At 40.8% G+C, this 15096-nt stretch overlaps 2 protein-coding genes across 3 annotated transcripts; both read right to left on the bottom strand.

The window, feature by feature from the left end:
* Window positions 1-406: 406 nt before the first annotated feature.
* On the bottom strand, window positions 407-7681 carry LOC128360219 (upstream stimulatory factor 1-like). Of its 2 annotated transcripts, none has more exons than XM_053320603.1 (11): window positions 7635-7681; window positions 6936-6997; window positions 6758-6807; window positions 6382-6494; window positions 5153-5266; window positions 2822-2975; window positions 2044-2131; window positions 1876-1934; window positions 1689-1783; window positions 1432-1560; window positions 407-1175 (listed from the first exon to the last, which is right to left on the bottom strand). In XM_053320603.1, exons 2-11 carry the CDS (start codon window positions 6941-6943, stop codon window positions 1086-1088), a joined length of 900 nt encoding a protein of 299 aa, XP_053176578.1. In that variant the 5' UTR covers window positions 6944-6997; window positions 7635-7681; the 3' UTR covers window positions 407-1085. The 2 variants fall into 2 exon arrangements, with proteins under 2 accessions (XP_053176578.1, XP_053176579.1); XM_053320604.1 differs by having other exon boundaries at window positions 2822-2960.
* A 1219-nt stretch (window positions 7682-8900) lies between these two features.
* LOC128359794 (uncharacterized protein K02A2.6-like) lies at window positions 8901-12965 on the bottom strand. Its single transcript, XM_053320117.1, has one exon. It carries the CDS (start codon window positions 12963-12965, stop codon window positions 8901-8903), a length of 4065 nt encoding a protein of 1354 aa, XP_053176092.1.
* Window positions 12966-15096: the final 2131 nt, after the last annotated feature.

Below are 15096 nucleotides of genomic sequence, written 5' to 3'. Positions count from 1 at the left end.
TGTGTATTGTACATTTTGATGATGGTGGTGGAGAGCGCTGTCTAATATGTTGGTCCAAAATCTCCTGTAAGTGTTCAACTGGGTTAAAGATATGTTGACTGTGACAATGCTGATGATATAAAAATGATGTGAATCATATGCTGGCCATCATCAAAACACGAAATGAGAGAATATTTCTATGAAGAACAGTGTTCATCCCTCCAGAAGAGTTCACACACTGTAGAATCAATAACAAGGAACATTGAAGCATACACCCTTTGTTACCTGTTTGTATATAATAATGTGTGTAATATGGTATATTAATACATTATATACACTCATGTAAAAGCTATTCTATATATTTTAACCAATTTACCAACTTTAATAAATCCAACATAAAGTGAATTAGGACATACAAGTAGATGATTTGATTTTTTTTATTATAAAGACATACTACATAGCCTACCTACCACACAATGCTTACTCAACCCAGTTTATTTAGTTAGTTACATTGTTGCAATGTAATTATTGTCCCCAGTGAGGCTTAATGTAACGACATACAAAAATACAAATCAAAAATAAGCTGAATTATGAACTGGATGACGAACTTGGTATCATCAGGTCAAAGTGATATTGAAAAGAGATGAAAACAAGTCAAAGCATGAATACAACGGTGTTTGGAGACATAAACAAGAGTGCATTTGATACAGAGAAGCAGAGTACTGCCGAAGTTAGGAAAAGAAACTGACATTAGAAGTGTTTTTAGAGCTTACTCTACTGGATGTTGATGAAATAATCGTATAATAATGTTTGCGAGGAGGAAGACGTTCTTTCAGCGCTTTGCTAAACTGATTGGACTACTTCCTCTCTTTCAAAACTTCTTGTTATTATGATGATTGGGTTGCATTCTCCAGAGCAAATGATTTTTTTTACAAAACCTTCAAAAAGCAAATACGTGTCATTTTAGTAAAGACACTGGAGTTGAATATTTAGGACAATATTCAATTGTTTCTTCCTATTTCATGCACACTCGATCACAAATGAAGTATCTCAAAGCGTTTTCAAGTACTCTTTTGGCCCATATGTGGTTGTCGCCTGCAGGCTTCTCACTGGGGGTCTGTGCTGGATGATCCCACAATGCCGTGCTGTCGAAGAAGGTTCCTCAGGATCTGATTCTTAGACTTCCAGTCTTCTACCTGAGTAATAGTACCACAGATAACATCAGCTGTCAGCTCACACATGACTTTCATGATTAACTGTGGATGTATGACTGCTACATTAGGCTGATTATTGATCTTTTATTCTAATGTAGTGATCACTGACATACTTTATTGGTTATAAGGCATTCAATAGACAACAACTCTGGGAAACCTTTATATTGTTGCTGTTTCTCTGTATTGTTTTCTCTTGAGCAGATGAGTCCTTAAAAGCCCTAAACAGACTCTGACATACCTCCTGTCTGAGCAGCTGGTTGTCAATCCTGAGACGATCAAGCGTGCTGATATCATCTCCCAGTTTCAGGTTGCTCTGTCGCAGTTCCTTGATGTATTCGCAAGCTTTGGACAAAATGCCTCCTTTACTCTGAAAAGAGTTTTAAAAGTGTAAAAAGGTTTGGAGAAAAATGAATGTAATGATGCCTCTGTGACTTTGAGTAATTCAGTAATTTGAGTGTGAAGAATAAGCTTTTATGACTGGAATGATCTCCTCACCTGTCCTGTCTTGGTGTAGTCCACGTTACAATCTGGTATGGCCTTGGACAACTGTACGATCCAGTTGTTGATCTTGTCCCTGCGCCGACGCTCAACTGTCGGTGACAAAATCTCTCCATTTCAAACACATTTTCTCTCAAACAGACAAAAACATTCAAACGTTTGCTTTAGATAAACCTTCACTTACCTTCGTTGTGCTGAGCTCGCCGTTTCTCGTCTCTGGAAGCCCGAGGAGCCTCTTGCTTTCTACAAAAATACATTACCAATGAGTGGATTGGTGAAGTTTGTTTGCTATTTTTTTGTATCTGCAGTAGTGTGTTGATTCTGTTAAATATGATGATAATGATGGATTTACGCTATGTATGGCTGAGTGCGAGGTGCGATTGTCCTTTGATTGGATCCCGTCAAAACTTCCTGGGGTGACATCATCACGTAGAGCTGCCCTTTAACAAAAAAAGAAAACAAAAAGTCTTAAATATAAAAGAGAGCCATCACACATTATACGTGTTAGTGACAAAGAAGGGTCTGCAAGATGAGTAATTCAAAAATATGTTAAAAAATAGTTTTAAAAGCAGCATCAGGTTTGTTAAAATGTATATATGTATTTTTGTTGGTTTTATATCATTTGAAATGACATTTGCACCATTTATTACCAAAAGTAAGACTGAATGCTCCTGAAAATGTCAAATGGTGTAACCACAAAAGAATGATGTATATTCACTATTTGTCTACCTACAGTGTATTTAAGTGAACTTATACTAATAATTACTTCATTTTAAACATCAAATGAAAGGAAACATGTTGGAGTATTTCTACATTTAAATATGAAAGCATTTTATCAATATTGAGCAGGACGTATCATAAAAACAACCATTTTTTCTAAATAATTTGTGACAAATGATGTGAACCTTGTTAAAAAACATAGTGTTGTGTTGCAAAAGTGGATGATATTTATTCCATATTCTAGTTCACAATTATGTTCCTGTATATAATCAAATTTTTATGAAAAAAATACTGGTTACACCAACTGACACTGGGTTGCATCATGTCATTGACCCTTATATAGTACAACATATAGTCTATTACATCATAGGTTTAAGCCTATGCACTCCATGTTATACAGCTGTCAGCACCTGTGGGTGTGGTCTGTCCCAGCAGCGTATCAGATGCCTGCACTGTGGTCACCATGGTGCCAGTTGTGGCGTCTGCGATGGTGGCGGGATAGTAGGTGTACTGTGTCTCAGCGCCGCTGTCTCCCTCCAACCCCTCCGACTGAGAGAACACAGCCTGAAGTCAGAGAGACAGTTACTCCACTGTTAAGTCTTTTGTTGCTCTGTTCCAGTCTCAGACATAAGAAAAGAATACATGAGGTATTAAATAGTTTATAAAGAAGCCGAAGCTGAGAGTAAACATCTTTAAATAGGATAGAATCTGTATTTTTATGTTAGTAATGAATCACATGGCGCTCACAGTAACACACACATAGAGGATTATCACCTGACTCTGTGGCTCTCTTTAGCTCTACACTGTTTTTATTGTCTTTCCGTTCTTGTTTTGTTGGTATAGAACCTTATTTTATGGTCTTAGATAAATGTTACACAATGTAGGGATGTCCCGATCCAGCTTTTTGCACTTCCGATCCGATACCGATATTGTAGCTTTTAGCATTGGCCTATACCGATACCGGCCGATCCAAGCATGTATTAAAGATTAAAGATATTTACTTATTTTGTTGTTCTACTCATGTTGAAAAGGGTTTTACTCTTAAGAACAACTAGCCAAATTAATTAGGTTAGTTTGAATAATCCACAATAGTTGGTAATGAGAAGCTGACCTGTTTATTCTTAACAGCGTTAAATAAACACAAAATAATAAATAGTCAATTAACCACACAAACTGAATTGGCATCAGTGCTCTGCTCAAGAGTGTAAACCAAGGCTTAAAAAAGCCACCAGTAAACAATATTGTAAACAATATAAAATTATATATAAAAGCAACACACACAAAACCTGAGTAGAAAATAGTCAAATTACCACACACACACTAACTTTAAATTCTTAGTGGGACATGCACAGACAAGTGGGATGCTGGACAGGTCGCTAGGTGTGCGCTAGTTGTGCTGAAAAACGCGGATCGGATTTAGGGGGAAAGGCTGAAAAAAACTGGAATGGATTACCAACATCGGTGCGCCGGAGTTTTGAAAACAAACTGGATCGGGAGTCCGGATCGGGATTTTCCCGTGCAGGCCGATCCTATATTGATATGCATTTTTTGCTAATATCGGCGGCCGATCCGATCCAAATATCGGATTGCGACATCCCTAACACAATGTTTACCTGCTAACAAAGCGAGACTAGACTGTCCTTTTGGGTGTGTTGAGACGTTGTGGTGAACATTTTCATCATTCATTTCACATTCTAAGAACCAAACAATTAATCAAGAAAAACTGCTTTCACTGAATTGAGTGGCAATATGTTTCTTCTGCCTCTAAGCAGACAGAATATCAGTTACTGCAGGTCTATGAAACCACTTCCACATTTGATGTTATTTTTACCAGGAAAACGTGTTCTAGTCTTGTGTTGATGATTAGGCTTCTTAAACCACATTATCACACTAAATAAGATGAAATCAGATGAACCTCAAGGATAACTACATATCAGACTGAATGTCACTGGCCTAACTGACACTTATTCTATATCTGAGCTGCAGATAAGTTCATCAACAGAGGTCAATCAGTAGATGACCTCTTTATTTTGGTTGGTGATTGGTGATGAACGCACTTAAAGGAGCAGTGTGAATATTCAATACCTATCAAACACTCACCTACAGTTTGCTTGAAACACTTGATAGTTTTGTCTTTTACAGAGCTCAACAGCAGTCAGTTTCAATTCATGTCAGTTATAGTGAAAAGGGGTGCGGGTACCACTGTACATCCACAGTGTCAGTCAGTTTAGCTGTAATCTGACACTTTTTGGGTAAAAACATTAGGGTTGGGAGATGCATGCAAAGGAAAATTATTTCCCACCATGATTGTTTTAGATTTATTTAATTTGACTGAATTTTAAACAGTCGACTGTGCAGCTGTGTTCAAACACCAGATACACTTTAAACACTTTAAATGAAAACAGGTTGGTTCTTAAAAGTTTGGGACAGGTGATGGGAAATGTTTTTGAATGCAGCTTACTGTCTGTGTCTCTTAGATTTTAGGAACCCATTAACATTTTCATACATGTTCTGATCTCTTTGGGGTGTTAATAGACAATATCATGAGGGCAGAGCATTAATAAATAATGATGTGCTCTCTTTCTTACTTAACATTTCAACTCAGTGACCGTAGCCACAGTAGCTAGAGCAGGACACAGAGGAGCAGAGTAGAGTGGATCAGTGATCTCTCTCTCTGTACTAAGGCGCTCCCTTGTGGCTACGTGGCAGAAGGTTAGGATTAGGCTCAGTGTTGTTCTCACCTGCGTGACAGTCTGAGTGGTTGCAGGGAAACCTGTGACCAGGCTGACCGCCGCAGCTCCATCTGTCTGACCCTCCAGCTGACCATCCGACACCTGGATCACCCTGTAGGTCACCTGGGACAGCACACATTCCACCCATTGGTCAATATTTTATTACTACTAAAACACACACACACACACACACACACACACACACACACACACACACAGAATCTAACTTCTACTTTTAGGTCTTCATTAAGTGAAGTGGGTCACGAGTACTGAGACCGGGAACTGATGTTAGTGACATGCTGGCTCAATTATTAAGAAATGTGATGTTACATTTCACAAGATCAGCACATCTAACACTCTGATATCACTGCAGCTACAGAAAAACAGGAATATATATTTCTGTTCATGTCTTTTCAGCATAAACTCAAGTCAACTTCCAAGCTAGTCCATTGCCGGGTTCCAAATGCAGGGTTCAAGATGAACTTACTTGTCCACTGGCCCAATGGGGAGTGAACGTTCAAATGTATCCAACCACTCAATACATGATCTTGTTTCGGGGGAAGTAAGTGAAGAAAAACCATCCACCCACATAATTTAGCAGCATTTGGCTGGTGCTTATTCTCCACCCTGCTCGGATTAAAAACAACACATTTTGTTCGCTCTCATTTAGCCATGGAGGCTGCATGGGACTGTAGCTAACATGTTCTGAGAGACCTGAACAGACCTCAAACAGCACAGCCTGAGGGGGGGGGGGGGGGCTGTGATAACTGTTTGGCCAATTAAAGCAACTCCTTTTAGCTCTTATTTTTGGTTTGTTTGTTAAGCTGAGTGAGCAGGAGAGGAGAGAAGAGGAGAGGGAGGGGGTTGTTAGTCATGTGACCCAGACAATAATGAATGAAAGGTAGTAACAACAAATGTGTTTTTGTGTTATGAATATGTTCATAGAGCAACGCCAATAAACAGTTTTAAACAAGTGTTGTCCTTGAGCTCAGGAGTGGACACTTCATGCTTAATATGATTTTTTATTTAAATTCTATTTCACAAATGTGTTAAATTTCACTCCAGAAGCTTCAATGTTAACCCTAATCTCTTTTCAGTGTACTGTCATGCAGCTCTGTGGCTACTACAAAGTTTTTATGCATTTATTTGTGATGATGTGTAATCAAGCATCTCATGTCATACTGATAAATGATGTTAACTCAAATAATTGTTTTTCTTAAGTCAACACTCCTTCCTACCTGTCCGCCTGCTCCTTCTGTCTTGAAGAGATATTTGATGGGTTGATCAGTGAAGGTGGCAGCAGACTGAATGGTGGCAATAGCAGCCGGGTCCTCTGCGGTGGCTACGGACCCTGACGGAGCACAGGACCATAATATAATCAAAGTATCATCAATACCACATGGGGGGAAAAAGAGCTTCAGATTAGACACAAACACATAGACACTCATAAGACTCAACCTTCACCAATAGCATAGGTTGAAACTTTCAAAAGGCAGAGCTTGAACATGTGTTTGTGCATGAAAGCATACACTTATGTAACACAATGGAACACTTCATATTTGAATATAATAACACAAGACTAATATTTGTAAGGTTGGGTTTTTTTCCTGTTACCTTCCTCGTTGACAGTAACACTCCCATCTGGTTCAGGGCTTTTCTGTTGGCTGCACGTGTAGAAAATACAAGAGACAGCTGATTAACACCATAGCAGATAGTAGACGAGCTTTGTTAGTATAAAATGTATTTGTTGTTATTAATAAATAGCAATGGCGCATGTTTAACTCCCACTCACCTCTTCATTTCTGCCGACAGTCTTGAACGAGGAGACCGTCTTCACTCTCTCCCGCAGCCTGACTGTGAAACAAGTTCATAAGTTTGACACACAGACGGAAGAAAGTATGCACACAACTACACAACACTGACTAACTTCTCCACACAGGGCCCCAAGCACAAAACAAGCCCTGAAACGACGTTAGAGAAGCGGGTTGTGGCAGCTTTGTGTAGGAGCTGAGTCAGATCGAACGTTACTATTGGTGATGCCGGAAACCGGATGTTTTTACCTTCACAATTAAAGCAAGGAACTGCAGAGTACCAAATAAAACATGCCTTGACCTTCATTATGTGCTCTGAACATCAATGTTACAGAAGCGCGTTATAATATAGCTACTTTAAATAGTTTGCTACGTTCGGTGTGGATTTTGACTCATTTGCTTTGTAAATCGGAAAAGTGTAAATGTGTGTGTGAACAGGTGTTTTAATTCAAGAGCTCTGAACGGAAACCACAAGTTTCATTGTGGCTAGCTCGACGCGGATCCTACCTTTCGGCCCCAGCGGTTTTTACAGATGTTTAGACACAAGCACTTTCCTGTCTGCTGGCTGAATGGAGGCAGAAGCTGACCAACACTATCTCAATCATATTCAGGTGGATACATTATGCACAGGATGCTACATTATGATGAATATAATCCAATGTGAACAAAGATCTACTTACGCCGCAGTGGTCCCTCCCCCGATATTTGTCAACAGAACAGCTTCACTGTTGGCTCAGTGTACGCATGCGCAACGGGAAATTCCCAAATACATATTTTACTTCACCAAAATAAAATACATTCCTCTCTCTCTCTCTCTATATATATATATATAATTCAAATAGGAGAAGAGTTCTCTATAATACCGCACTTTGCACTATTGTGCTGCCCAAATGCGAAATACGTGATTTTGACTTAGCCGGAAACCTTGTATACAATGTTGCAAGCTTGACGGAAGTGAAAGGCTTCGTCCTAACCCATGTACAACTCTGTTACGGTTGTTAATGATGTGAAATAATTCCATATGTAGTTGTGGCACCCTGTCAAGGGTATCAAGTCAACAACACTGACAAGTCAACATCAGGATGAGGTCATGTCAAATCCTAACACAACAGTGAATTTGTGCAAGGAAGGAGGAATGGATGAGTTCCCTCTGAATGAAGAAACCAGATTTCCCAGTGGCTTGCCATCCACTTTGTCAGGGAGAAAGTCCACTTACCAGTTTCCAGGATGCAAGGAAGTTTCCAGTAGTATCAAAGACATAGCCTGCATAATAATATAAAATCCTTATTCTTTATAGTCATAACATTTCAATCACTTAGGGCCATATCTCAGATTAAATCTAATTTCTCAAAAAAGATTAGATACAATCTTTATCTTATTGTTCTGTGATAGCAATAGCTTTAACTCACATCATTTTATGGATTGTTTTTAAACCATATTAAATCAGTTATGAATTGTTGTTGCAGGGCAGCTGTGATATCGTCGGATATCAATTAATAGAAGTGCAACATATACTTCGTTGAGCTGACTTTATTTGCAGGACCCATCACGGGATAGTACATGACCAACGTGTTATAGTAGCGTCTTCTCTTGCATACACACAGACTGCCTAATCAGGAGATACTCTAGCCAGGTGCGCCCCCTATAGGTATTCAACTGCAACCGAACAATAGTCACTCTACAACATCCCTCCCCTCTTAAATTCAAACTACACCACAGTTTGTATGTAATCCAACACCACATAACTATAATAAATCACTGTATGCCTAAGCACAGCAACAAACATTCTCTTATGACTTTTCTTCTAATCCTGTAAGAGAATAAAATACAGCATGTCCCAACAATATGCATGTACAAATCAGATAACAAATATATCCTGTTTTTTTTTTGTTTTTTTTTTCTCAGCCCAAAATATGACAATTGTGTGTTTAACATTACTACTGTAATCAACTTAAAGAAAACACAATCTTGTCTCTGCATCTTAAACATGCCTTTTCACTTAACAACAAAGTCTTTGAAATGAGCTGGTGGTCTCTTGTGTCTTTTTCCTTAGTGGGCGAACCACCAGGTGTACTGTCCTCCTTGTTTTGCTTCACAGTAAGGGAAGCTTTGTCATCCACTGGTGTAGTGTTTGTGTCCTCTGGTCCTAAGTTGGTTACTGTTGGAGGTACCACATGCTCCTCAGGTGTCATATCCGGTATCAGAATTGGCAGATCTTGCTCCTGTCTGCTGAACAGTTGATCCACGTGTCTCCTGACAACTTTACCATTTCCCAGCAGCACTGTATAAGACACTGGTCCCGTGATCTCCTGTATCAGTCCTGGTATCCATTTAGGTCCACATCCATAGTTTTTGGTATAGATAGAGTCTCCTGTTGCAAAGTTGCGCTCTTTTGCGTGTTTGTCATGGTGGGTTTTTTGGCTTGCTTGTTTTGACTCCACCTTTTTTTTTAAGTCAGGATGTATGAGATCCAATGTACACCTCAACTTCCGACTCATCATCATCTCAGCAGGTGAAAGTCCAGTAGTTGACTGTGGAGTTATGCGATAGCTAAACAGAGCCCTATTTAACCTTGTCTCCAGTGTATCACCGCTGCTCTTTTTCATGAGTTCTTTAAAAGTCTGTACAGCCCTTTCTGCTAAGCCGTTAGATGAAGGGTGGTACGGTGCTGATGTGACATGTGTGATTCCATTCCGTGTCATGAACTCTTTGGTTTGTTCACTGACAAAACACTGTGCATTGTCAGACACAATCATTTCTGGAATACCATGTGTGCTGAAACTGTTTCTCAAGCAATTTAGTGTGTTTGCTGATGTAGCTGATGCTACTGGATACACATCTAACCACTTTGAGTGCGCATCCACAATGACTAAGAACATTTTATCCATAAAGGGACCTGCATAATCTATGTGGAGCCTCCTCCACGGCTTCTCAGGCCACTCCCAGGGGTGGAGTGGTGCACAAGCAGGTGCCTTTCTGTGTTCTTGGCATGTGGAGCATAACTTTACCTTATTCTCTATGTCATTGTCCATGTGTGGCCACCACATGTAACTTCGTGCCAGGCCTTTCATGCGGCTCATTCCCGGGTGTGACTGGTGTAACTGTTCCAACATAGGAGCTCGTCCCCTCTCCGGTATCACTATGCGGGCTCCCCACAACACACAGCCATCTTGTACACTCAGCTCATGTTGTCTTTGTCGATAATGTACAAAGTCTCTGTCCTGATTCTTTGGCCATCCTCTCAGTACATACTCACGTACTCGGGAGAGTATAGGATCCTTATCTGTCCATTTTTTTAGTTGCTCTGAAGTCATCAGTGGTGGATGCTCCTGATCCAACATTAACACATGTTCCTCTGGTGCTGGAACACTTGGTGTATCAGGTAGTGGGAGACGGCTAAGAGCGTCAGCGTTACCATTATTTTTACCTGCTCTATACATGATAACATACTCATATGCTCTTAACAGCACAGCCCATCTCATTATCCTCTGGGATGCCATCTGTGGCACCGCTTTCATCTCATGGAATAAGCCTAGCAAGGGCTTGTGATCTGTATAAATCACAAATTTCCTTCCATATAGATACTTGTGAAAGTACTGTACTCCAAAAATGACAGCTAGTCCCTCTTTATCGAGCTGGGAGTAATTCTTTTCTGCCGCTGAAAGTGTGCGTGATGCAAACCCTATAGGTTTCTCTGCTCCATCTGACATGCGGTGAGCCAGCACTGCTCCAACTCCATATGGAGAAGCGTCACAGCACAGTATCAGTTCTTTTTGTTCATCATAGTGCACTAACACACTGCTCGATTGCAAAAGCTCTTTTGACTGCTTGAAAGCTTTATTTTGCTCGAGTCCCCAAGACCACAGTTCATCCTTCCTCAACAGTTTGTGCATAGGTGCCAGTAATGTTGACAGATTTGGCAGGAATTTATTGTAGAAGTTCAACAGTCCCAAATAAGCTTTTAGCTCCGTTACTGATGTAGGAGTGGGAGCTTCCTGAACTGCTTTCACTTTTGCTGGCAATGGATGCAACCCTGTCTTGTCCACTCGATGTCCTAAGAATGTCACTTCTTTCTCCATAAACTCACACTTGCTCCTTTTTAAGCGAAGTCCTGCATCCTCCAGTCGCTGTAGTACTTGATCCAGTGTTTGCAGGTGATCTTTACTATCTTTTCCTGTCAGAATGATGTCGTCCAAATACACTGCCACATTTGCCAATCCCTGCAGCACACCCTCCATAGTACGCTGAAAGATGGCTGGACTGGAGCTCACCCCAAAAGGTAACCTTGTATATGTGAACAGTCCCTTATGTGTGTTCACTGTGACATATTTTCGTGATTCCTCATCCAGTACTATTTGCTGATATGCATGGCTCATGTCTAACTTGGTATATGTCTCTCCTCCAGTTAAACAGGCTATCATGTCCTCCATTCTTGGAATGGGGTACTGCTCAATAGGTGACACTTTGTTTACGGTGAGTTTATAGTCACCACAAATTCTCGCTCTGGCATCTGGTTTTAAGACTGGTACAATGGGTGCAGCCCATTCTGAGAACTTCACTGGCTCTATGATTTTCTCATGTAAGAGCCTCTCTATCTCTTGCTCGACTTTCTTTTTCATTGCAAAAGGTACTGACCTTGGCTTGTAGAAACAGGGTGTGGCATCACTAGCTACATGTATTTTTGCAGTGAAGCCTTTTAACATCCCTAGCTCTGCTTTGAACACTGCTTCATGCCTTGAAAGTACTTCCTGTAGATTGTTTTCTCTGTCCTCTATCTTGTGTACAGGTTGCCAGTCCACTTTGAGAGCTTTAAGCCAACCTCGTCCCAGTAGACTTGTCCCTGAACCTTTGACAACCACCACTGCTAACATCTTAGCAATGCCTTCGTGTTCAACTTTGACCTTTGTCGCTCCTAATACGGGCACTTTATGGCCACCGTATGTTCTCAGTTTTATCCTGCACTTGGCTAGTCTAGGTTTGTCACCCTCACTGAATAGTTTGTATAATGCTCCCTTCGACATAATGGTGTACCCACAGCCAGTATCTACCTCATAGGTTACATTTTTCCCGTTTACTTGTAATACTTTTTTTATGGGCTCTTCTCTGGGGATGATTATCTCTTCATTTATGTTGTACATGGTCAATGCCCTATCCTTAATGTGATATATAGTGGAAACATCCTCACTATCACTATCACTTCCTTCCTCTTGCATGAAATTAGCCCTTTTTCCTTGCCTGCCTTTATCCCCTTTAAAGTGCTTAGCCTTTTCCTTTCCCCCTATTGTCATCCTGCAGGCCCTCTTTATGTGTCCCACTTTACCACAACCGTGGCACTTTTCATTGGCAAACCTGCAGTCCTTAGCCAGATGGTTGTCCCCTCCACATCTGTAGCACTTCTTCATGTCCTGCTGACGTTTTGAACGCGTGTCATTCACTTTGTTGACAGAGCCCGCCGCACGGCTCCATTTGCCCTGCTCCTTCATGCCATGTAAATCCACAATGTCTCTGTTTGCCGCCTCCATGGCCTGCGCAAACTTGAGGGCTTTGTCAAAAGTCAAACCATCCTCCGACAGCAGCCTCCGCTGAATCCTGTCGTCATTTATGCCGCACACAAGACGGTCTCTCAGCATCACCGTCAAAGATTCCCCATAGTTACAGTCCTGCGCTAGCTTCCTTAGCTCTGCCACATAGTCACCCACAGTCTCGTCAGACTTTCTGTTTCGTGTATTAAACTTCCATCGTTGCATAATTTCACTAGGTTTAGGGTGAAAATGATTTCTCAACAGCCTTACCAGGTCACTGTAAGACTTATCTCCGGGTTTGTCGGGGCTGAGCAGGTTTCTCATCAGTGCATATGTCTGCGCGCCTACTCCACTCAGCAGCACAGCTCGTTTCTTTTCTGCATTGTCGATGTCATTTGCCACGAAGAAATGGTCCAGAATCTCACAGTACTCTTCCCAAGTCTGTGACTTGCAATCAAAAGGTGACACCGACCCCACCGTGGCAGCCATGTTTTTTTCGTACAGAGAGCGCCCAGCTTTCTTCACGCCGTCGGCACAACGTCTGTAGTTCACGGTCGGACTGTTAGCACTAGCCTAGCTTCAGGTCACTTGCTAACTCAGCCAGCACCGCGCCCATAGTCTTAACTCGCCGTTTCACTTCAGGCTTTTATCCTCGTCGCCATATGTGATATCGTCGGATATCAATTAATAGAAGTGCAACATATACTTCGTTGAGCTGACTTTATTTGCAGGACCCATCACGGGATAGTACATGACCAACGTGTTAGTAGCGTCTTCTCTTGCATACACACAGACTGCCTAATCAGGAGATACTCTAGCCAGGTGCGCCCCCTATAGGTATTCAACTGCAACCGAACAATAGTCACTCTACAACAGCAGCATTAAACTAAAAATACTGTAGTTTCACTACAGGGATGTCTGTAGAAGAAAAATGTTCTCAGAAACTTCAACTTAAAAACATGTAAAATTACATTTATAAATTATTGAACTTTACAGAACTTTACATTTTGGCATGTTTTTGATATCACTTTGTTGGTTGTTTGCATATGATGTCACAACAACGTGACAACAATTTTAAGTTGTATCATGTCTTAATAATTGTGTACTGTATTGTTACCCTCAGATGAGAGCTTCATGAGATGGGTCAGAGTGAGGAGTTGTGCTCAACACCAAAGCTATCCTGTGATGCCCAATCACAGTGGTCAGACCCAGGAATGGAGGACCACACTCCATCCTCACAATTGCCACCCCAGTATTTTAAAGAGTGATGCAGACTCCATATACAGGGATTTTACACTGTATTTATCAACCTGATATGCTAGATGTAAGATGTTTTATTTGTTTTCATTATACACTCTGTCCGCTGGTATGTATATCAGTGGGCTGAACATCATGTCTTTCCCTGGGTATAACTGCTAACTTTTCAGAGTGTTTATGTACAGCAATGTGTTTAGTGCAGGTTGGTTACTTTTTCAGCTGTGTACGGCTGAGGACAGCCTTATTATCATCAGGGGGGTGAGGAACCCCCTGCTGTGGTGTAGCACATTCCAAATGTGTTGTAGCAGCAATGACAGCCTTATTTGATTTTGATGCATTATTCATATTTGTACAGTGTCAGTTTAAAACAAAATAAAGAAACAAAAGAAGGAAAGAAAAACTTACTTTGGGATCCTTAGGGACAAACATGTCCCCATTAAAACTACATTTCTTAATCCCCCTTCCAAAATATGAGTTTATTCCCCCACCAGATAACATAATTTAACTGTGGGTATGGGTGTCACAGTGTGGTGTGTATTGAAAAATAAATGTGTGTGTGTGTGTGTGTGTGTGTGTGTGTGTGTGTATGTGTGTGTACGTAAATGTGTGGATAATTTATATTGTCTTGCAGGTCTGTATTTACAGCATTATGTCTTAATATGTCTCTCTATCTCCCTCTCTCACACACACAAACACACTCACACGCACACACACTTTCACTAACAGACAATTCTATAAAATGCACACATGCAAGACAATACAAATTTAAACTTTAATAAACTCCATTTGTTCCTGCATATACACACATTTACATATACACACTCACACACACATTTATTTTTCAATGCACGTAGACAAACCACACTCCCACTCCCATAACCAGGTCATTTTAGATGCAACCACATTTTTCACTGGTCTGCTGTGTTTCATAATACAGCACATATTTTGGCAGGGAGGTCAAAAATGTAGTTTTAATGGGGACATTTTTGTCCTTAAGAGTCTTAAGCCCGAGAGCCCCCACCGGCAGGGGCAGCAGCACCTCCTATTTAATGAAAAGCGTCTCAGGCACAAATAGTCATATGACACACCGTTTTGTTCAGAAGAAGCTCAGCTTCAGATTTAAAGTTCAACAAAACACAAGTCAAACAAACAGAAACTGATTGCTTCATTTTCAAAAACTCTCCTCTATCTAAGCACTGCGCGTGCCCGCAGTCACCACGGTCCTCCGATCTTTAATTTCACGATTTCCACAAACTACACATCAAATAAAAGCTGATTCCAGCAGTGTGACTCCCATTACTGTCCGATCAAAACTCGCAGAATAAACCGTCAAAGAAAAATCCAAACAAGCTTCTCATTGTGA

This window comes from Scomber japonicus, chromosome 6, assembly GCF_027409825.1.
Source record: "Scomber japonicus isolate fScoJap1 chromosome 6, fScoJap1.pri, whole genome shotgun sequence".
Classification (NCBI taxonomy): domain Eukaryota; kingdom Metazoa; phylum Chordata; class Actinopteri; order Scombriformes; family Scombridae; genus Scomber; species Scomber japonicus.
This window is presented reverse-complemented; position numbering and strand designations above follow the sequence as displayed.